Source organism: Ylistrum balloti, unplaced genomic scaffold, assembly GCF_031769215.1.
Source record: "Ylistrum balloti isolate Yb309-2 unplaced genomic scaffold, AGI_CSIRO_Ybal_v1 Utg369566, whole genome shotgun sequence".
In the NCBI taxonomy this organism is placed as follows: domain Eukaryota; kingdom Metazoa; phylum Mollusca; class Bivalvia; order Pectinida; family Pectinidae; genus Ylistrum; species Ylistrum balloti.
Genome location: NW_026781864.1, coordinates 510,418 through 533,851, shown reverse-complemented (window position 1 = coordinate 533,851; position 23,434 = coordinate 510,418). Strand labels below are relative to the sequence as shown.

The window sequence follows — 23,434 nt, the reverse complement described above, 5'->3', positions numbered from 1 at the left end:
TTTCATCTTATCACGCATGCGTTCAGTGACTTTTTGATATCAATACGCACTTGACAACCGATGAAAAGTATTTTTAATTTAAGATGGCCTAAAAATGACCGTCCAACATAAGTGACGTTATTTTTTTAGTTTATTTGTTCCTTTTGTATAAAATGAATAGATTTTCCCTTTTTCTTGTTAAATTTGAAATAAAACTTAGATAACTATATTCTAATGGCGTAATACTATTTGTATATAATAACTGCTGTCAGGTTCCAGCACATGTTGCACGTAAACATTAGGAAGAGGATACTAAAAATCTTGCAAAATGGAAATGGAAGGACTTGACATTTTAGAGCCAACAGATCTTTATAATATGCTTCAGCAAGCTACCATTTATTCGAATTTAAGCGACCCTAATTATTTACTATTGATAGGTAAGAATAGTTCTTTTACTTTGTACGTTTCAGTATCAGTTTCATGTCTTCGTGTTATCGTAAGCCTTTTTGCCAATAACACTTTTTTACCCTGTTCAGTCAGAGACGTATATAACACACTTTAAATTTCAGTCTACTATCGTCCTGTTTTAATTTACAATTTTTATTACAATATATGAAGCGAGTCTTTGAAATTATTACTTCATATCCCCCCTATTTTTTGAAACAGGAACATACAACCTTATGAATTAGGTCATTTTGTTTAATGGGCTAGGTGTGTGTGTCAAATTTTCTTTGCTTGTTTATTAGTTTTACATTCCACTTGAAGATGTATTTAAGTGAATTACAGTTTGAGTTTTAAATAAGACTCATGTAAACAAAACCTTCTAGGTCATTGAACCAAAGGAGACAAAGATTACAAAGCTTATGATGACATGAAATAAAACCTGATTTTTTGACAGTTTATTATATAATACTTGCAGGACCACATATTTTGAATTGTCACATTTTAGCATATTATCAATTTTGAACAATTGTTACTATAAATGAACATATTTTAGCAGTAGCCTATATCAAGTGCTTTTTGCACTGAATTACACTTAAACATGATTTCAATATTTGCAGTTTTATACACTGCTTGGATGCATGAATTTATCATTGCACTTATTTGACAAAAAAAGATTATGGGCTCAAATTTGTTTATGCAAAATTAAGTGTGTTTACCATATTAACAATAGAAACAAATTGTGTTCCTACTTAATGAGTTAATCTACAACTTGGGTAATATTGTGGAAAAAAGGGAAGTTTTAGACTATTTTGAGAAATGGAGAAATTTCAGAAAGCTCTTTTGATCGGAATTCATAGGAGGTATTCCTCTTTGTGCAATCATATTTTAGCACAATATCTTTGACATGAAAAGTGCTGAAAGAAGATTATCGCAAAAGGGTCTATGTTTTCAGTGATACTGTTTGTGGTTGAATTGCTACTCAGAAATGCAAAAAGCATTGTTGTTAGTCTGAGAGGTCCAGAGTTAGACCTTTTAACTTTCAAGATATGAATGCTTATTTACTATGCTCCTAATATTATCATTCATTATCCTATATTAGCCTTTTCATTTTAATTTCATTCTCTCTTGCACATAGGGATCAGACCTTCTATATGCGAGATGTAGCTGTTAAGCTGCTAATGAAATGTAGCTATTAAGCTGCTTATGAATTGTAGCTATTAAGCTGCTAAAGTAGCAGGTATCCTAGACTTTCTGATTCCTTTTGAAACACATTCATTTATTATTAATTTTGTTACTTTCAGATGCAAGGAATAAAAATGAATATAATGAAAGTCATGTTGTAACTGCTAAGAAAGCACCAAAGGTATGATATTAATGTTTTGGCATTCACAATTAATTACATTTACCCGTATTTAACATTTGTTATGTAAAAATGATGTGAAGTGACTGGTGCAGTTATTTATACAACAATTCATGTCAAGGACAAAGAAATGAAGTAAAAAATTCAAAGAATTGTCAATTTTGTTTCAAGTAATGTGTATTGTCCTACTTTTCAGAAACTGATAATGGAGATAGTTGGTGATTATTTTAAGAAATTCAGATCTGCAATTGTAGATGTAAAAATACATGTCATTTGAGTAATGGGTCACTGTTAGGTACTGTACCTGTTGGATGTCTCACAAGATAATCTGGATGGTATTTTGAGGATTTTTCCTATGACGATTATCATATTGACCACCATATTTGTCTACGGCTAAGTTCCTCCCAAAATATAAGTTTGGTATGTATGTAGATGCTATCAGAATAAGCTTAAGGTTAGGGTTAAAGGCAGAACATATAAACATGATGCCAGATAAATATTCTGTTTTATCTTCATTTATAAGTAAATTCTTTACTTTTTTTTTCAGGATGCTGAAGGGTCTTTTAGAGTTCCTTATGATGCTGAACTGGAGTGTAAACAAAATGTCGTTGTTTATGACAGTAACACAAAAACAATCCGTGAAGGAGGTGAGTATTAGATATATATCCAAAAGATTTGAACTTGGACAATAATGTCATGTGTGATTTCATTTCCTTCATATACAACATAATTCTTAAATATAAAAGAGTTCACTTGATATCACACCAGGAACAATTTCAGAGTTATAATCCATTCTCATGAAATACTACGAATCTATGAATTATATCAGAGATTTGAAAATTTTGTAATTATTAGGTCAAGCCATAGACTGTGGGATGATGCTATGGGATAAAGGAAGTAGAAATAGAGTTAAAATACTAAAAGGTAAGTTCTATAACACATAACATTTAACTTACAGAAGTCAAGCCTAATAAGATGTTTCTAATAACTAATATCAATATCCTATATATTAATTATCTTGTTACAACAGATTGTTGATTAATGCCAGTAAGACTTAATCTCATATCCACATTATTATTACTGGTAACTACAGTTGTTAGATATTTTTACTGACAGTCAGTGGTTTTTTGAGACACCAAGATAAGTAGACATTGTGAAACAGGTATTTATATTGATAAAAACTACACTGTGTATTAATAACTACACGTACCCCTTACAATACGTTCAGGGGGCCACAGGTAAGCATGCTGGGTTGAAATATCGGTATCAAGTACAAGGAAATTTACATATCTAATCTTTCTGTATGAATAAGAAAACAACTAACAGAGAGGAATGCTATATCCTAGATGTAAATTAGTATTAAAACTTGTTGTAACAATTGCATGTTTAGAAGTCTGACACCTTAACACAAGAGCATGCTTTTTTCACTGTAAACAGGTGGTTATGAGGAATTCTCAGCACTGTATCCATTCCTGAGAACACAGAAAATTATGTTCATGCCAAAGGTTTGTATTGATGATATTGATAACAAAAAAAAAAAAAATGATAAAAAATAGCTCCAGGCATGAGGCAATTAAATTGTAATCCTGTAAACATAATCAATTACAAGTTTCAAAGTATTCAAGAGTAATTAGTAATTACAGACTTTTCAGTTTCTTGTGATCATAATTATAATTGATTTTAGCGAAATTTACTGTGTAACTTGATTACATTTTCTTCATATTTCAATGACACAATTTCTTTGTATATGGAAATAATCTGATGAATCATATATTACTCACTGATTATATATTCAATAGTCAGTACTGTAAATGAAGAATGTTCATGTTGTCTTAGCCAGTTCATTTTACCCTGAACCGATTTCAATAAAAATTGGTAGAAACCTTCCATGGCCAAAGGGCTAAACCAAAATTGTAAATTGTATGGTCCCCAGCACCTAGGGGACTGAGGGACGAGGCCAAAAAGGGTCTAATTGACTGATCTTTTAAAAATCTTTTTTCAATACCCAAATATATTAGAATGAAATACTGTTCATCGATGAAAGGGTCTGAAGGTGTTTTACCAAAATTAAAAATTTTGCGGCCCAAGGATCTCACATTTCCCCCTAAGGAAGGAGTTAAATTTACAATAGTTTTTATAGGAATTACATTTTTGAGCCCAATTTGGAAAGATCAAACTTGGTTAGAATTGTTTGTGCATATAGAACGACAGTATGATTTCATGCACACGCTAACCCTGGTTGACCCCAAGGGGCTGATGGGCAGGACCAAAAGGGATCAAATTGACCAAAATTTCAAAAATCTTCTACTTAATACTCAAATTTGTTAGAATCAAATACTCTTCATGGATGGAAGGGTCTGAAGATGCTTTACATTGGCTGATCCCTGGGGGATGATGGGCATGATAGAAAATGTTCAAATTGACCGAAATTTCAAAAATCTTCTTTATACCCAAATACCCATCTTGGAGTGAAGAGTCATAAGGTAAGACTCCTCTGTCCAATTGTTTCCATTTGTGGGTTCACACTGTTCAGGAGCTTGGGCCTTTTGTATTTTCTTTGAGCAGACTGTATCTGTCTCATTGATATGATATGTACACAGGTTTCTGTACCTAGAGTATATACTGGTGTCTGTTTTTGTGATTTGACAGGAAATGGATGAGATGAAGTCCTACCCTATTGAGATCATACATGGGTTTCTATACCTGGGAAACTGGAGACAAGGCAATGCCAGATACATTCAGAAAGACTTAAAGATCAAAGGTCATATCAACTGCTGTTTGGAGTCAGAAACATTGTAAGACGTTTTTGATGGAGTCAGATATATGAAAGTTTTTCTCCTATGTAGAGTTATTGACATAAAAACTATGTTATAAAATTGATGTTTGGTCTGTTGATACTTTCTAAAACAAGACAATGGTGGGACTTAGAGTGGTAAACTTACAAGCACACTCTGCTTGGAAGCTTTAAACTTTCAAAATTTTCACCTCAATATTATGGAGCATTCCTTTTACTCATGAATTTCAAAATCAAGTACTAGTAAAAACATAGTAACATAGTATTAACATAGTACAGCATTTTACTCTTAGAACCTTACTAAGCTAAAGAAGGTTTAATATAAGTACTTTTCAAATATTTGGTACTTGTTAATACAGCAAATTTTGTTGATATTTGTTAATACAAATTTGGAGCTTCCAGTTTTCCAAAAGGGATGTCAAAAGATTGTTGGTAGGCTGTGGAATTAAAAGTGGTTATAAGAAACTGGTTATACTTTTGCCTAAAAATGGAGTAGATTATAACCATATTCTTTTTTAACTTCCCTATCATTATGAGCATCACTTTTTATTTTGTAATCTGATCTTTATTGTTATTCATAATCAGGATTATGATAAGTTTTTCACATTGAAAAACAACAAATTATTCTAGATTCATGATTTGCAATTATTCAAAATTGAAGTCAATTGCATTTTAATAAAAGTGACTTCTGGATATATTGTTTTATGTATAATGTACTGGAGAGAGATATGCCAACAAGTATATTACCGATATGTTTGTGTACAGCTTTTCAGAGCCTGGACCCCATTTGTTACACCTACAGGTCAATGATGAGGCAGAAGCTGACCTCTACAGTAAACTACAGCATGCTTGTGCTTTCATAGGTGAGTACTGTATCTTTTTTTTTTAAAATAATCGAGTGGTGCAGTGGTAAGACTCTCGCCTTTCACCTAGCGGTCTGGGGTTCGATTCCCGGAATGGATGTGAAAAGGTATGGGGTCACCTACTCAACCATGTGTGTTTTCCCTGGGTACTTCAGTTTCCTCCCACACTAAGACCCCTCATGTGTTTCGTTCCGAGCCAACAAAAGTTGGAAAAACTTGCTTCGCAATTGTTGTAAAATTAATAAAGATTATTTGAAAAAAAAAAAATACTATATCACTTTCTGTATCGGAAAGTTACTTGTGCCCTTATAAAGGTACCATTTATTATCCCTGAAAGTTAGGTATCATTTCATTAAGGGGAGGTAATCCATTATATGTAACATTTTGTTACAGACACACACAAGGAGAAGAATGAAGCAGTGCTGGTGTTCTCTTCCCTTGGGATCAGTCGTAGTGCCACAGTGGTTGTTGCCTACCTCATGCACCACTACAAATGGACACTTAAGGTAATGTCATGCCTGGAAGTCTGTTTTATTAAATAGTCCGGGTTTTCCATAATTTTGTTAGTAGCAGGCTGTGTAGTGAAAGTAGGAGGCTGGCCTGCCGTGTACGTGTAGTCGTGTACAGAACATTATTACGGAACTGTATTGGTGTAGTCGGCTAAATGATCAAAGTAGCCGGTCAAATTGGCCGGTGACCGGCTCTTATGGAAAACCCTGAATAGTTATTAAATTTATGTGTAAATTTTAAGATATACAACTATAGAAGAATTCAACAATGATTTGAAACCCATATTCATACAAAATTTGCTGCACCTAGCCCAAGGGGTTTCCATCTCCTACATCTGACATTTGATATTTTGACATGTCTGGGAGGGATGGAAATGGAGGGGGAGGGGTTGAGTTAAAATGTCTAATATCTGGTGTGGGAATTTGAGGAAACTGTAAGGTAACATGATAGTTTTCTTCATTTTGATATACAAACTGTCATATACTACAAATTATATGTATTATGAAGTTTATCATATTTTACCACTATGATCATGTAATATTATACATGTATAATCATTTCATAGATATTTTCGGGTATACATGCACAATTTGCATACTCTCAGGTAGATATCAATATTCCTGTAATTTGTTGGTTTCAGGAGGCTTATGGTCATCTCACACAATGCTGCTCAACAGTTCGACCAAACAGAGGATTCATTCAGCAGCTCTCTAAATTTGAAGAATATTTATTTGGAAAAGCTACAACACAAATAGAAGATCCAAATTATTAAGGAAAGTCTCAACGTGTTCATTTCTATCATTTATTATGATTCATAAACATTTTATGTCATCAAGTTTACATTTGGAGAATTTGTTATCATTACCAGTGTGTACAGATGTAGTATTGTTCTACTATATACCTATCTCCGTCCATTGTAGAGCCAACTGTAGTGCTTACCTTGTGTTAATGTTCAACACACATGTCTTTATACCGTGTACATTATACTATGTATTTTCCCCATCTTTATTCTCAAAGAAACATTTCCAATTAATCTTGGAATACGAGATAGCAAGAATTTAAAATCCTTTGGATATGTTTTGGTGAGGAAGTAGATCACCACAAATTTTCCGTAATATTTTAAAGTATTTTTAGCAGTTTGAATATGTTTTGATGAAGAAGTAGATCATTTTCTACCACAAATTTTCCTTAATATTTTAAAGTATTTGTAGCAGAATGCATTTCTTAAGTATAGTAGTAGAAAAAAGTAAAAGTGAATTAAACAATGGAATGTCAGGATTGGTCTCACCAACCTTATATGACAATGTTATCCTGATCTGACTGAAGAACATCATCATTGGTGAGTGCTGTAATGGGTAACCATGATACCCCTAGGTAACTTTAAGATAGACAACTGAAAAACTGTCATACTGTTTCATGTACTGAACTTGGCTTGGAATGTTTTGGTAAATGATAACTTAGCAGTTTACATCTCAACTTTTGAAGATAAATATGTAAAAATATATTTTTGAAAAGCTTTCTATTGCACTAATACTGTTTATATATTTGCAGAAATGTTCTTAGAAAACATCTCTCTATAACAATAAAGTATTTCAACATCAAAATCTTATCTGATAAATATTTAAAACTTTACCCAATGATCGGTGATGTTAAAATATATTGACCACTGCAATATACTGTTTAACACAGCCAATTTTTGATGGCATTTATATCAGCTATGAATATAAGGACATGATTTTAGGGTACTATCAACCTTTTTATAACACTTATCAGCTTAAGTTGGCATTTACATCAGCTATGAATGCAAAGACTTGACTGTAGGTTGCTACCAACTATTTTTAGAATTTTGGTTCTTTTATTTATTCAAATGAAACTCAAAGCTGAATTGCATCGCATTGATTGAAGTATTTATAAAATATTATGTATAAACTGTTTCCATGTTTGTCATTCATAGCCAATATAAATATTAATTGGATTTTTTTATCAATTCTAACTGATCAATTCATATTAACTATGAACATGAATTGATCAGTTTAGTGTCTAGCTACTGAAGGAACATAAATTAGTAAATTGTTTACAACATTAATTTGGCAGTGAAAAATGAGATGATTAAGTTTGATATATTGAAAAATGTGATGATTATGTTGGACATAGTGAAAAACATGATGAGTTCATTGGACATAGTGAAAAATGTTATGATTAAGTTTGATATAGTGAAAAATGTGATGATTACGTTGGACATAATGGAAAAACTGATGAATTCATTGGATACAATCCATTTCACAACAACTTTCAGTAGATTATAAAGTTGTGTTAGGAATTGTAAATAGAAGTTGAAATCTATAATATGTAGGAATTACATCAGTTCTATGAATGACAACATTTTCTATATACACATTTCAGCATTAAGGGGATCAAAGACAGTGTCTTCTTCAAGTTAATGTAATTATACCATGATTTTGATAACACACATTTTGAAAAAAAAAAAAAAATATATATATATGTATATTTTAAGATTTTGTAAGTACAAGAATAAACACAGCAACAGTACATATAACAGTGATCATTAACAGAAAAGCTTTGCTGTATAGTTATGAGGTAATGATAAAATGCAATGTTACAAAGCGAGGATTTAGTCAGACTTTCCTGGATTTCACAATTACCTTGTTCTGGAGGTGAAATAAGTATGACAAAAATTTTACACGTGGATAAGTCTTTATCCATTGATTCATGTTTTCATTGTGTTATCATTTTCGTATAATCTGTGGTAATTCTGTTTTTAACAAAATTATTATTTTACTGATCGGGACAAGTCTTTACATTTTAACATGTCTATAAACACGCCATATATGGAAAAATTGAAGTATGATACAAGTTTGCCTTCAAACATTTGTGTCGTACATAATTTGTTGTTGTAAATAATATTAAAATTTTAGATATACCAAGGTACTGTGATTGATTAGAAAACTTGTTTATTGAGCATGTTATGTCACCCAAACAAATAAATTCAAAAATTTAGAAAACGTTTTTGGATATTTTTCCTGATTGTGTGTGTTTTTTCGATATTCAACAGTCTTAAAATTATATGGATTAAATACAACTAATACTGTGATAGAAAAATGAAGTAAAGTGGACAATTTTAACATTAGGAAAAAAAAAAAATTTATTTTTCTATTTTCTCAAACACTTGTAAAAGAATTCAAGGTGAGATTACAAACAATGGGAATTTAACACTAATTATTAAGTAGAAGACCCTTACCTTTCTCCTTTTTTCAGAACTCTACATTATTTTATTTTTGCTGTTTTTTGTTCATATTTTGCTCTAGTTTCTAATTTGAATTCAGATACCGATGTAGTATGATAAAGTGAAGCCTATGGTAAAGTGAACCGCGGTTCATTTCACTATTATGGTGAAATGAACCCCCCCCACCCTCCATGGTAAAATGAAGCCACTTTATATATTGTTTTCAATTGCTGTTTCTTCACTTAATTTTTTTCAGTTTAGTTAATTATGTTCCTCAATACATAAATGTTTTGCAATTCACCCTGATCCAATCATATAAATACATAAATAATAAAAAATATGTCTGGCCATGGTGAGGTGAAGCATCCCCCTGCCCCACCCTAAATTTCCCCACCCCAGACATATTTTTTGTTATCTGTATGACTGAATCAAGGTGAATACCCAAAATATTTGTAAAAAAATTTAACCACTAAGAAAATTGTGTAATGCTTCACTCTACCAAGGCCCAGCCCCACCCTAAATTTGCCCAACCATTTTTAGTAATCAATTTTATTATGTTTGGAGGAATTTGATTAATCAAAGTGATAAGAAATTAAGTGCAGAAACATAGACTGAAAACAAAATATTAAGTGGCTTCACTTCACTATGTGGGAGGGGTTCATTTCACCATTATGGTATTTTGACCCCGGTTCCTTTCCCCATGCTTCTCAATTCCATGCTACACCGGCAACATGTTGGTATTCGTCTTTGATGTTTATTACTCGTGTAATATGACCTAGTGGACCTGTGATTGGCTGAAGGTTCACATTGTTTGCATCATGATGTCATAGCTTCAAAGTAACAAATCTAATTTTGGAAAAATGGTTCTTTCTAATATAATTCTAATATAATTATGCAATTATTTGTGATCATGTAGATGCGTAGTTGTCATATTTTGAGTTATACCTCATTGTTGAAAGATTTGTCAACACAACTCAGTCTAAACTACCTGGTACTAGAAAGTAACCTTTTCACATATCATACACATCTCCTGAGGCTGTGTTTCTGATACTCATGGAGTTATACCCCTTTGTTGGAAGGTCTTTGTCTAGATAACTGCTTCAGGCTTGTTGGTTGTTTTCAATAAAACTTTACACACTTTCTTCACACTTACCAACAGATCTTAAGCATTTGGTTATCATTTAGCATAATATTTTGCAATGGCCCAAGATGTTTTGACAAGTTGAATTATTTTCCCATCTTTTAGTTGCCACTGCATAAATAAATTGTTGCCATTCAAATTGAATGGGCTATTAATGATAACGCTCATTTACAGAAATAAGTCCACAGAAGTATTAGTTATTTTGTGGGATAAGAGTATGATTCTTGAACCAGTCTATAATGATTGTGCAGATTTCTCATTTATCTTCTTCAAGGAAGTCATTTCTGTAAACCGCCCGTTTACAAGCATAGCAAACACCAAACTCTTCAGCAGAGGTGATTTCAACACTAGCCCCACATGGAAAGTGTATGCATTTATATTTCTTCAAAGAAGTCACATTGAAAGCCTCATATCCATTTTCAATACTGAATGCGAGCGTGAACTCCACCCTACGTCCTGCATGCTGGGAGCCTGTCATATTTGCAATATCAGGTATGAAGAAGACTTCCACCGGGCACGTGTTTTCGCCAAGGTCTAGACTGATAAATCCTGCGAGCCTCTTCTTGTTTGGATGACACACTGATCCCTTGAAGACATATAGCAGTGGAAAATGCCTAGTTAACCTGTGTTCTGGCATCAAGGACGTGCACTGAAATCCCGGGATTAGAAGCTTGATTCCATTTCCAGAATTCCCTATCCATTCCCTAGGGTATCTGGACTTCATCACGTCATTTCCACAAGCTTTGAGATCAGTCTTTAGTTGCTTGGCATCATAAAGGACACTGGTATCCACCTGTCTTGACTCTGAGCAAATTCCAAACCCTAACAAACTTTTCAGGACGAAGATGTAAAACTTCACAACTGGTGATGATACAATGTTATAGATTTTCGCTACAAGTCCAAGAACATGCTCGATGCTGTATTCTGTGGTCATTTCTTTGTGTCTGATTGCTCTCAACCAATCAATAAGGTTCGTTTCTAAAACCTTTTGCTCTCTGTACGTATCACAGACATCGACCAATTCAAAAACCTTTTCATACAATTTCACTATGTTCTCTATGTCTTCCTTGTTCTTGATATCGTCCATGATATTGACGCTACTTCTGGTCCCTGATTTGTGGTTAATTTTTGTCAAAGCGATTCCCAGTCGACATGAATCAATGTCACAGCAGTCTTCCATCTGTTCCAAAGTGAAAACTTTTCCCTTAAACAGGTGGTCGTACCATCGGGTGTACTTGTTAATGAAGTAGCCGATTTCTTTTTGACGAGGTGACTCTTTCGTGCATTCGTTTATAAGTTGATCTATAATCGGGATACTTTTTCTGACAAAGATATTCACTTTCTCACGGGTGATCTCAAATGTACTTCTGAGAAAAGATTCTTCTTTTTGAAGAAAATCACAAAAATGAAGACGAGCTTCAATTTCACCGGTATAACCATAGCCACTTTCCTGTTCAACAGGCGTGTACATCCTGGACTTTTCAAACAGCGAACATGCTTGTTTAACTAAAGTAAGAAGTTCATCTATGTTTCTAGATGCTTTTTCTGATTCCGAGCTACCCGTAACGGCGCCGAAGGTACCATTTCCGGTTTCACGTTTGATCAGTTTCAGTAGAAACATGCCATACATATGATATATGTACATCATAGGGAGCCTCGTTCTGTCGTTTATTTTCCCATCACTGGTTCCTCTGGTATTGGCTTCACACAACTCAAGAGACTTAAGAAAACATTTCTCAGTCTCTTTCTCTTCATGTGGAAGACAGTTTGCGTAAAACCTACCAAGATGTGCTATGAAACTTGGATCATCAGGAAACGCTTGAACGAGTTTCTTCAAAACCTCTAACCTTTCACTGTACAATGGCGGTGAAGATCTAATGTCCATTAAAACCTTTGAAATGAGAGTCTTTCTCGTCAGATGTTCGGATCCCTGATTCATATCCAAAGTATCCCGTACAACGAAAATTTGTCTCAAGCAGTGTACAACTGTATTTGACGAAATTGAACCCCTTTTTTCCCTTCTGCTTGCGTATCTTATAAACTCTAAGCAAATAGATGCAAGTTTATGTCGTGCTGGTTCAGAAAGTCCTAATTGTATTGAGTCTTTTGGATTTCTTCCTCGTGACAAAACATGATCAAGGATTTCTTTTGCCACCAGATTATGGCAAATCCGAATGTTTGACTTCTTACCTTCTCCTTCGTCTTCGACAACAAAAGACTGGACCGACTGTGGAAAATCATCTAGATCTATACAATAGTTTGCTGGTAAGTGGAGAAGTTCGCTGAAGAACTGACAAGGAAGTGATGTGTGCCCATAGAAATACGCAATTGCTAGAAAGAGCAATATGTTCTGGTCAGCTGTTGGTGACTCTACGTGTCCCGAGACGGGCAAGTAGCCTTGTACAAAGGACGATATACCCCTAAACTCATGCAGAAAAACAGTGAGACCAAAATTGATCAGATGGTGCCGTTTTCCTTGCTCGGTCTCCTTACACAATCTAGACAAATTCCTTTTCTTTCTTTCGTCATCCTTGCAGTGAACTGACAACTTCAGGGTCAACTGTTTTGCTTCCTTCGTAGAAACGATGCCACTTAACCACAGCTGTTCGGTGTCATCTTTGCTAACTTGTGGCTTACAGAGACGCCTCTTCACAAACAAAATGATGGTAATGCAACTTCTTTTTAGATACTGCATTAGATGAAACACCTTTTGCTCGTCTTCTCCATCAATAAGTACCAGGACTGGTTTCCGTGTTTTACTGTAAATGAATTCAATCCTTGGGACAATATCGAGGAGACTGAAACTATTGTTCCTTACATGTACTGTTGGAATTTTCTCATGGAATTCCCAGGCGAGACGTTGGGCAAGTGTTGTACCTCCGGCACCAGGGGCATGACACAGTGTCACCAGACCTGATTTCTCTTTCTGAATATTTGTCTGAATGACTGTTTTGGCGTTTCTGTAAATATCTCTCTCTATATCAAAATGACCTGCTTCACAACTGTACCAAGTCCGCCAATGAAGTGTTCCACCACGATAGAAACTGTCGCTTTCTTCCTGCAGGAACTCCATGTCGTGCTCCCTTTGTACAAACGGGCTGGATTTGAACAAAACGTTCAAATGCTCACGCAGCCATGATGCATCTCTCTCCAATACACAGACATCTCTTTGTTCGGTTACAGGTAGATCAAATCTGACTTCATGTGTATTGTCATTCTGTTTAAGCGCATGACTCAGTCCATCCAGAACGTCGCTTAACTTCATTCGAACGAAAGTAACGTTTTCGTTCTGTTCGTCACAAAACATACGGAAGAGTCTTTTTCCGGCTTCAGTCCGAGGTTCTGACTCAAGGACGACAACGAGTTTTGGAGGAGGATCAATGTTTTCATCTAACTTATTTATCATCTTCAGAATGTAAGGGAGCATCCTTTCGTCTTCAGGCCATAAAACGATCGAGGTCAGCACGGTGTAATCTGCAACGAAATCCTGTATATCATTCAAGTAAGGATCAATGAACGGTTTTATTTTTCGACTCCAACTCTGCAGATCGTCTGATTCTTGGAAACACTCTCGACTTTCAGGGTCATCTCTTGATCCACGTATAAAACACCAATTAGTTCCGTACTCCGATATAGGCTTGTTGATTGACTTCCATGTGGTGATATGAAGGGATGTCGTTTTGGACAAGGGTTCCTCATTTGAACAAAGAAGTCCTCGGTCTCTGCTGTAAGGATCGAAATCAAAAACAGCCAGCCAGCGTACACATGCGATTGCATCAATGTTTTTGGATTGACTGGATATATCACCGGCCAAGAGAATGAAGTGACCCTTGCGAAAATTGTTCACAGCATCTAACATCTGATCCATTGAAATACATACTTTCAAACCATCGTCCGTTTCTGAAACGGCACTTGGCTGTCGCGAATAAACAATGGGGTTCGAATCTTTGTTCTCGGTTTCTCGGATGGAACATTTTTCATTAACGAAACCTTGCACGTTATTTGAGGTATTTGCATGGCTTTCTGCAAACCATCGATATACCTGTGCAAATATGTGATCTGTAGGCTTGCAAACAATAGTCGTTGAGTTCTTTCGAATCCACATGTCTCCTTCGCGTGTCGCAATAGCAATGTTTTCCCGGTTGCAGTTCATCACACATGGAGATGGACTCGTTCCAGTGTTGCATATTTCAATCACGCCTACTACATCGTTTCCTAGAAAAAGTTCAGTATACGAGAACTCTGGGATACTGCCGGCCACGCAGTCATACAAGAAAATTTTTTTGAAATGCTCAGTTGTGTGACTTGTTTTCATTCCTGTGGTGGTGTAAGACTCTAACCCATCTGTGCCATTATCGAAAATACCAAGGACAATGTACGAGGGGACCTCCTTTGGGGTATTCCACATACTGATGATATCTATGGTAAACAAGAGGTAATTCTGGAAGTATATGGTATCCGATGGCACAAACTTCAAATCGTGACTGCTTTTTTTCTCGAGAAGATGTTTTATAAAACAGTGTCCTTGATCTGCATATTTTTGTTGTTTCCTTTCACTTTCGGGTTTGACACTCTGTTTCGTTGCTTTTATCATTTTTTTATGTCCTTTACTATAAACTGTTTGCCACCCATCAGCATCATTGTCAATTTGACTTATTTCTTCCGTATTTCTGTTTTTGTCATTCAAGGGATCGTATACAATGTTTTCCTTCTGCAAAGCGCCACCGTTTTCTTTCTCGAGCCTCATAGCCTGTTTACGGCTGTTACAAGCGTGTGTATGACTGTTGTCACTGGGAATCTCTTCCGACTCGGATGTCGATAGTCTTTGTTGCACCATTGTCTTTCCCTTTGATGTAAAGTGTGTCTCGTAATAATCCCCATGCTTTTGAAGGAATGATTGGAGCGACATGCCAGCTGTACTTGTGAACGTTCTCTTTCCCTCCGGTAAATGATCTCCAAACGTTTCTATAAATTTCGTTTCCAACACGTTCAGATTCATTGGATGTGGAGACTTGGAACGTTTCGGGTTTAGAATACTGTTAAGTGCACCACATAGAAGGTTATCTATGTGAACATCTTCCCGTGTGGTTCCTGGAAAAATATTCAGGGAGTGTTAATACCGGTGCTATTAAAACGTAACTATACAAATAAACTGGTGATTAAAGCATTATTCAAAATGTTAAGCTACGAGAGGTTATCCTGAAAGGTTATAAATTTCGTGAAACCTCGTCCGTTAGCTGGAAAATGAATTTCAAAATACAAATCGACACTTCAAGATGTTATCGTGCCTGCAGATAAAGCGTCCAATAACTTTATCTTTTCGTGGAGATATTATTACATTTTTGTTTACAAAACGAACTGTGCTTGCGTCATGAAAAAGGAAACCCCACCTATACCTTATGCAATCTTTCAAAAACAGCATTAAACAATAGCAATGGTGTAGCTCAGTAACATATGATCGTGGAGATTTTAAACTAGGGTTAGGAATTTTTTTTATCTCTTTTCATTTTTTAACAATAAAGGACACCCACTTCATATTGTCGGGAATGTGCAGGTGACTGTGTCGAATAACCCCCGTACTAGTTTATCTTGAACACGAATCCTTCCTTAACATGTAATGATGAAATACACACCTTTTTTTCCGGATAACATTTCCGCTATCTGCATGGTGTTGCAGTCTCCTACTTGGATACCCTGATTACCGAAGTAGTTTGTTATCTTAAAGACTACTCCTGTAAACATAGGCAATCAATACGGGTGTTATTTTGTGTCCAATAATCTAGCATATGACACATAAGTGATTATCGCCCTTTAATACAAATTTCAATTTGAAACAGTAAAACCAGAAATTTAACTTTATCATACACCTGTGATGATAAGGGCCTACATTTTGAAATCTATATCGGGAGAGGCATAAGCCACACAATCATATAAACATCGCAATGTTCACATATCTGATAATTTCGGACGAACGCCAAGTACTTTTGTTTATTCTAAGCCGTGCCGCCATTCGATTGAATTAAAAAGTACATTACAAATTACTAAAGAAATAAACTCACGTTTTTCTCGATCCGCCATGTTTTCAGCTTGGTATTACAGCAATGCGACGGAAACACAGTCGTTATTCTAGGGGAATTTCATATTGTTCCTATCACTTAAGTTGATGAAATAGAAAAAAAAATCACTGAAATTAGACTTGCTTTTATCGCCTTTGTTTATAAAAAGTAAATATCATTGCAAACAAAATACTGTTATTCACAATTAAGGGCAATCTCGGTGAAATCGATGACCTATTAATGAGTAATTACTGAAATTTCTATGATCATCAAAATTTAAAAAAAAATGGGTTTGAATATAACAAAAAGGACAAAGCCGAAATACTTCATTAAATTTACCTTTATTGTTGCTGTAACCTCGAACATGAGGTCAACTTCCTTCGAAAAGGCTACATGAGTTCAATTTTCCTCGAACGGGGCTACGAGATCGATTTCCCTGGACCAGGAAGACGATGTAATTGAGCAAATCGATCAGTTTCAACCTTTTCGTTAACTTTGCAGAGTTTTAAAACATGTTTAAATTAATTTTTAAATCAATATAACTTGTTATACAGTTCTGGCTGAGTTTTTCAGCCGGATACACAAGATATATTAGCGTGTGGGTGAATTTTTGTCGAACCTGTTTACGTCAAAGTAAGTCAACCATGTCGTGACTCTCCAAAGCTCTCCGCAACTATTGTTCGAGAAATATCTACACACGGGGAGTAGTTTCTTTGTCAATACACAACAGAATTTGAATTTGAACACTGGCGAACAAACAGTGACAATACATTATAACGAACTGTATTATCATATATATCACATATTGTCATATACTCACATTGTGTTAAATACTCGCATGGTGTCATATACTTACATATATGTGTTATATCATTATATTCTTCACGTACAAATTCGTTTTTACATAAATATGTGACTTTCTCATCTCATAGTACAAAAGGCACACCAGTGAATGCCGACTTTTAATACAAATGAAGAATTAGATGTAAAAAAACTGTATAAAGAATAGTATTATAATTTACGTGTATTTACGTGCTGACAGTGTGAACAGTGTAATTTTCTTTCGATTTTTGAAATAACGGTCTTAAATCGATAAACGACGTCAATTCCAGATCGAGAAAATGTCAGGATAATTTGGACTACACTACTGTGTAAACATTGATATCTTTGCAACCAACTCTGAATTTCATAATTAGTGCTAATCAGAAATCATAACAAGAACATACTGACCTCGATGATTGTGATTTCTTTTTCCATCTGTCTTTCATGTGCATACTTTTAAGGTTTTTCTAGAACTAAGTTACATGCATGTATGATCATGGACTATGCAGGCAAGTAAGGGGAATTCCCCAAGATTTTTATTATGACGGAATCATAATGTTTCTATATATACATGACCTACATTCATTTCCGGGGTCTGCAGAACATTGCTTTATGTACCGTAATTGTCTGAATAAACGCACTTCCATGTTAAAATGTAATATTATATACATACCTCCGGGAATGGTGACGATGTCTGTGTCATACTGCTTGAAGATCTCAAGGGTAGACGGACAGGTGTGTGGACGGTAACTGTCCAGAGTGAGCAGTCTGCGGACATCGTCAGTGTTCGGGCCCCACACTCGCCGAATCCAGCGTTGCACCTCGGCAGCCGTCATCCATCCGTTCTGGGAAGCGGATACTCGAACATTCGGAGGAATCCGAAGTGAAGCCTGGATCCGGGACGACAGCTCACCAGATTTCTCCTGCAATAATAATAATAATAATAATAATAATAATAAATAAATAAATGAAATAAAAATACCTGGTAATTATAGCGTATTGTTTATACAGGGAATCATATCATTAGTCCCTGTTTTATGTACGGTAATTATAAATAACACAAGACTACTCAATTATTTACTAATGTCCAATTATAGGTATATAAATAAAATTATCTATTTAATCTATTTAATTGTTTTAATTGGAAATCAGTATTGTATAAGATTGTCATGGTAAAATACATTTTAATACATCCCTTGAAGATAATGTAAGCTGGGAATTTGTGACCAGACGCTGTGGCTGACAGTGCTACGGTACAACCCTTCTTGGCCCCGCCGCTGTTCGTGATACGGACAGTCTTCTCGCCGATCATGGAGTTGGTCGTGGTGAATGGCGTGTCAAATCGGACCATAGTCTGATCCATGTTGGTAATGTTGTACGCGGTATAGTCGTTGGCCTGGCGGAGGTGGCGGATGGCGTCGTGGAAGGCGGCGATCTTCTCCTGATAATCTGATGGCAGTTTCTGTGCGTCGTTGGTCCCGCGGCGAATCCCGACAGAAAAGCGCTTCTTCCATCTGCGTAGCCAGCCGTTGGATGCGATGAAACCATCAACTCGAAGCTGGCTGGCGATGATGCGGCCCTGAGCTTGTAGCATATAATTAGTCACGGCTCGTCCCTCGGCCCTCTCCTCCACGAACCATTCAAACACGGCGTTGTCAAGCTCCATAGACCTTGGTGGCGTCGCTGCACCAATCTTCTTCAGGGATCCTGTCTTCCCACCGGAGTTCATAAGTAGCTTGTCGTAATCGTGGTTCCATGTTCTGATGAGTTTCCGGTCAACTCCAAACTCCCTCTGTGTGGCGGAATAGTTCGAGCCGTTCCCTCGAAACCAGTGGACGATGTCGATCTTGTCCTTCACTGTGTAGCGCTTACGACTAAGAGGCATGATGCTGTAGAATGATGAAAGCAAGACACCTCTCCTTATTTATCCCATTACGGCACCTTTGATCTCAAGATGTCTAGCTCTTACTCAAAGTGTCTAATACTGATGTTATTTTAGGTGTCATTAGGCGCTATTGTTATAGCGACACCCGACTTCAACGGGCATGGCCTTTATATTTACTTGACTGTAACTGTTTTCATAAAGCGCGTGTTATACTCGTCCAGTGACCACGCTGATCAATTAGCCACCATTGTTTCACATTCGCACTATTCTTACACTACGAAAACATACCAGGTATTATAGCCAGGGTAGTTTATACCTTTAATTATGGTAACCTGGCCACCCGTCAATGTGCTTGTGTACACAGGCACTCGAGGCCAGGATATTATTTTTTAAACGTTGATTTTTGTTTTAGCACTCATGACTGACGTTATTTAAACGAAATATCAGCAGAATTCAAGTTTATGTGCCGGTTGACAAATCCGAGGTCCACGGTCATTAAAAATACACAAGGCAAGCAACTCCAGATTTTAAAAAATCGACCCCTCGCTTGGAAACTGGCTCAAAAAAAGTAGTTATGATAAGTTCCTTGTAAAACAATATGTATCCGTAGGTAGTGTGTATATTTACCTTTTATTTGGTGCATAACATTACAGGCAACGAGAAATTCACAATACGTACATGAGATTAACATCTCAATAATCGGAGATTTTATCGCCCATGTAATTATCTTTGACGGAAGTAACATGCCATTTCAAGGGCGGTCACTCCGACTTTTTGGGAGAGGAGTTCCGGATAGCACTATACCAGTGAACAGGTAAGAAAGGTTCCGATGTCATTACGCGTGTAACTTCAAAATAGATATTTTTATTTCTACAAATACATTTGCGGGGATGGAAAAATAATGGCTGGGCAAAGAAAGTCCACAGTTGCCAACTCGGATACAATATCATGGTAAGGGATTATACAGAATGCATCAAATTTCAATCAAGCTGGCGGTAATGAGAATTTTTTTTCAAAAAAAAAATAGAAAAAAAAAATCATGCAGATAATGAAAAAAGGGCGCAATTTATGAAAAATATCGTGGGGGAAATATATTAACTTAGAAATTGGAAATTAAATGATTTTTTTTCTATTTTTTTTTTAAATGCCCAGCCATTATTTTTCCATCCCCGCAAATGTATTTGTATAATGACGGATACATATTGTTTTACAAGGAACTTATCATAACTACTTTTTTTGAGCCAGTTTCCAAGCGAGGGGTCGATTTTTTAAAATCTGGAGTTGCTTGCCTTGTGTATTTTTAATGACCGTGGACCTCGGATTTGTCAACCGGCACATAAACTTGAATTCTGCTGATATTTCGTTTAAATAACGTCAGTCATGAGTGCTAAAACAAAAATCAACGTTTAAAAAATAATATCCTGGCCTCGAGTGCCTGTGCTTGTGTATACACAGATGTACACGCATGACTGCGTCGATGAACATCGGCAGACGACTTTCTGGGTTAATGTATTCATACAAAACTTGACTGTTTTTTTTTATGATGCAACAATCTTACAAACACCGGCACAATACAAAACAAGACTGTATTTTTATTCATATGATGCAACAAACACGACAGAAATTCTATGAGAAGTCTTTCAATCATCGACAGAATAACAGTTCAGTTTGCTCAGTTCATTCTCCCGATCGGTAAGTCTTCCGACCGGGACAGGTCGGCTGAGGTCAAAAATGGGGGTGGGCTTAATACCGGACATCCCCCCTGTGCATAGGAGTTGGCAGAAAGGGGGAGTGGGCTTATTACCGAGCATGGGCTTATTGCCGGAGAAATACGGTACATATAATAAACAACGAGCTTTCCATCAGAACGTTCTTCCATCTGACGGTAAACATGGGAAAACAACTGTTGCGTAAAGCGATTTTGTCAACAATGTATATGAAAACGACTCTGTGTATCCCAGTGTTTCTTCTAATATAATTGGATATATGTTTACATTACAGAATTATAAGCCATTTAGAAAAGGGTAAAAGAAGTTAGTAGGAAAGTATTATAGTAGCCATATTGAAATGTTGAGTCTTCTCGAAATACGGAAGCTCAGTAGTTTTCATATATCATTATAACCATAAATCTGTGTTTGTTAGTATTGACGGATAAAAGTACGAAAAATCAAGTATTAAATAAGGTTTTCCCCCTCAGCTGCATTTCACGCGTGAAAAGAAAAACGTAATACGGAAGTGCGTGAATACAGATTGGTGTCATCATGGAATATAAGACAGACACACAGCACGTGACAGGCCTTCCAGAATGGGCGTCGTCCCCAAGGCTCTGCCTGCCACGGTTTAATTCTAATTCCGCCACCCACATTTTCACTGTAGCATATGAAGGGACATCATTTCCTAGTGTTGCTACCATATCAGTATGGATATCCTTAGGTGCTGGACCTTTCTCATGCAAATATTGAATCACTGTTCTTTCAGTTTGTCCATTTTGCAAAAGTCACTTGTCTTGTTTACTTTAGAGTCCTACCTCTCCAATACAAACTGACCAAATGACACCAGTCTTCGGGTACACATTTAGGGAACAGTAACACTGAAAAAGACAACCCTGCTTCAATACAAGTCTCATAACTTATATGGACCGCGGGTAGGGAATTTCAGGCAATTTATTTGAAAATACTGTCCAGATGTTTCAGACCTGAAGTTTCTTGGCAGTTTTTTCTATGATTGCATATCCATTAAACATTATACATTTGTTTCAATCGTCCATGAGGATTTGAAGTCTGATGTAACCAAAGATGAAGATAACAATAGTTTCTACCGTTCATGAGGATTTAATCTTGTATATAAGAAATGATGAAGATAACAAAAGTTTCCATTGTCTACAAGAATTTGATCTCGAATGTGACAAATGATGAAGACAACAAAGTTTCTACTGTCCATGAAGATTTTACCTCGGATGTAACAAACAAGCATGTATATACCTTTACACATGTTTTAACATCCACAAGCAAGCATGCAGACAGTAGACAATATGAAAAGTAAGATTTCCAAAAAAATAATTACAACAAAGTGCCTTTCAGGAAAACACATTTTCATGTCATGGTTGAGAAGCCTTCCATGTTTCAAAGAAATTGGTTTAAAACAAAGGGGCAACATCTTAAAAAGATAAAAACCTTGGAAAAAAGAGACAGTATTCACCCTAAACTTGTTAATCAAACTGCTGTATAGAGACAGTATTCAACCTAAACTTGTTAATCAAACTGCTGTTTAGAGACAGTATTCACCCTAAACTTGTTAATCAAACTGCTGTATAGAGACAGTATTCACCCTAAACTTGTTAATCAAACTGCTGTATAGAGACAGTATTCACCCTAAACTTGTTAATCAAACTGCTGTATAGAGACAGTATTCACCCTAAACTTGTTAATCAAACTGCTGTATAGAGACAGTATTCACCCTAAACTTGTTAATCAAACTGCTGTTTAGAGACAGTATTCACCCTAAACTTGTTAATCAAACTGCTGTATAGAGACAGTATTCACCCTAAACTTGTTAATCAAACTGCTGTTTAGAGACTGTTTGTTTAGAGACAGTATTCACCCTAAACTTGTTAATCAAACTGCTGTTTAGAGACAGTATTCACCCTAAACTTGTTAATCAAACTGCTGTATAGAGACAGTATTCACCCTAAACTTGTTAATCAAACTGCTGTTAGAGACAGTATTCACCCTAAACTTGTTAATCAAACTGCTGTATAGAGACAGTATTCACCCTAAACTTGTTAATCAAACTGCTGTTAAGAGACAGTATTCACCCTAAACTTGTTAACCAAACTGCTGTTAAGAGACAGTATTCACCCTAAACTTGTTAATCAAACTGCTGTAAAGAGACAGTATTCACCCTAAACTTGTTAATCAAACTGCTGTTAAGAGACAGTATTCACCCTAAACTTGTTAATCAAACTGCTGTTTAGAGACAGTATTCACCCAAAACTTGTTAATCAAACTGCTGTATAGAGACAGTATTCACCCTAAACTTGTTAATCAAACTGCTGTTATAGAGACAGTATTCACCCTAAACTTGTTAGAGAGACAGTATTCACCCTAAACTTGTTAATCAAACTGCTGTTAAGAGACAGTATTCACCCTAAACTTGTTAATCAAACTGCTGTTAAGAGACAGTATTCACCCTAAACTTGTTAATCGAACTGCTGTTAAGAGACAGTATTCACCCTAAACTTGTTAATCAAACTGCTGTTAAGAGACAGTATTCACCCTAAACTTGTTAATCAAACTGCTGTTAAGAGACAGTATTCACCCTAAACTTGTTAACCAAA

At 35.8% G+C, this 23,434-nt stretch overlaps 2 protein-coding genes across 2 annotated transcripts; one reads left to right on the top strand and one right to left on the bottom strand.

The window, feature by feature from the left end:
• Nucleotides 1–277: 277 nt before the first annotated feature.
• Nucleotides 278–6,722, top strand: LOC132556226 (serine/threonine/tyrosine-interacting-like protein 1). The gene is made up of 9 exons (XM_060220647.1): nucleotides 278–416; nucleotides 1,725–1,786; nucleotides 2,331–2,430; nucleotides 2,639–2,707; nucleotides 3,221–3,288; nucleotides 4,433–4,578; nucleotides 5,343–5,440; nucleotides 5,834–5,946; nucleotides 6,591–6,722. Exons 1-9 carry the CDS (start codon nucleotides 308–310, stop codon nucleotides 6,720–6,722), a joined length of 897 nt encoding a protein of 298 aa, XP_060076630.1. The 5' UTR covers nucleotides 278–307.
• Nucleotides 6,723–10,540: 3,818 nt separating this feature from the next.
• On the bottom strand, nucleotides 10,541–19,098 carry LOC132556822 (uncharacterized). Its single transcript, XM_060221299.1, has 4 exons — nucleotides 18,466–19,098; nucleotides 17,887–18,136; nucleotides 15,969–16,067; nucleotides 10,541–15,426 (listed from the first exon to the last, which is right to left on the bottom strand). The coding sequence occupies exons 1-4, from the start codon at nucleotides 19,096–19,098 to the stop codon at nucleotides 10,592–10,594; spliced, it is 5,817 nt and encodes a 1,938-aa protein (XP_060077282.1). The 3' UTR covers nucleotides 10,541–10,591.
• Nucleotides 19,099–23,434: the final 4,336 nt, after the last annotated feature.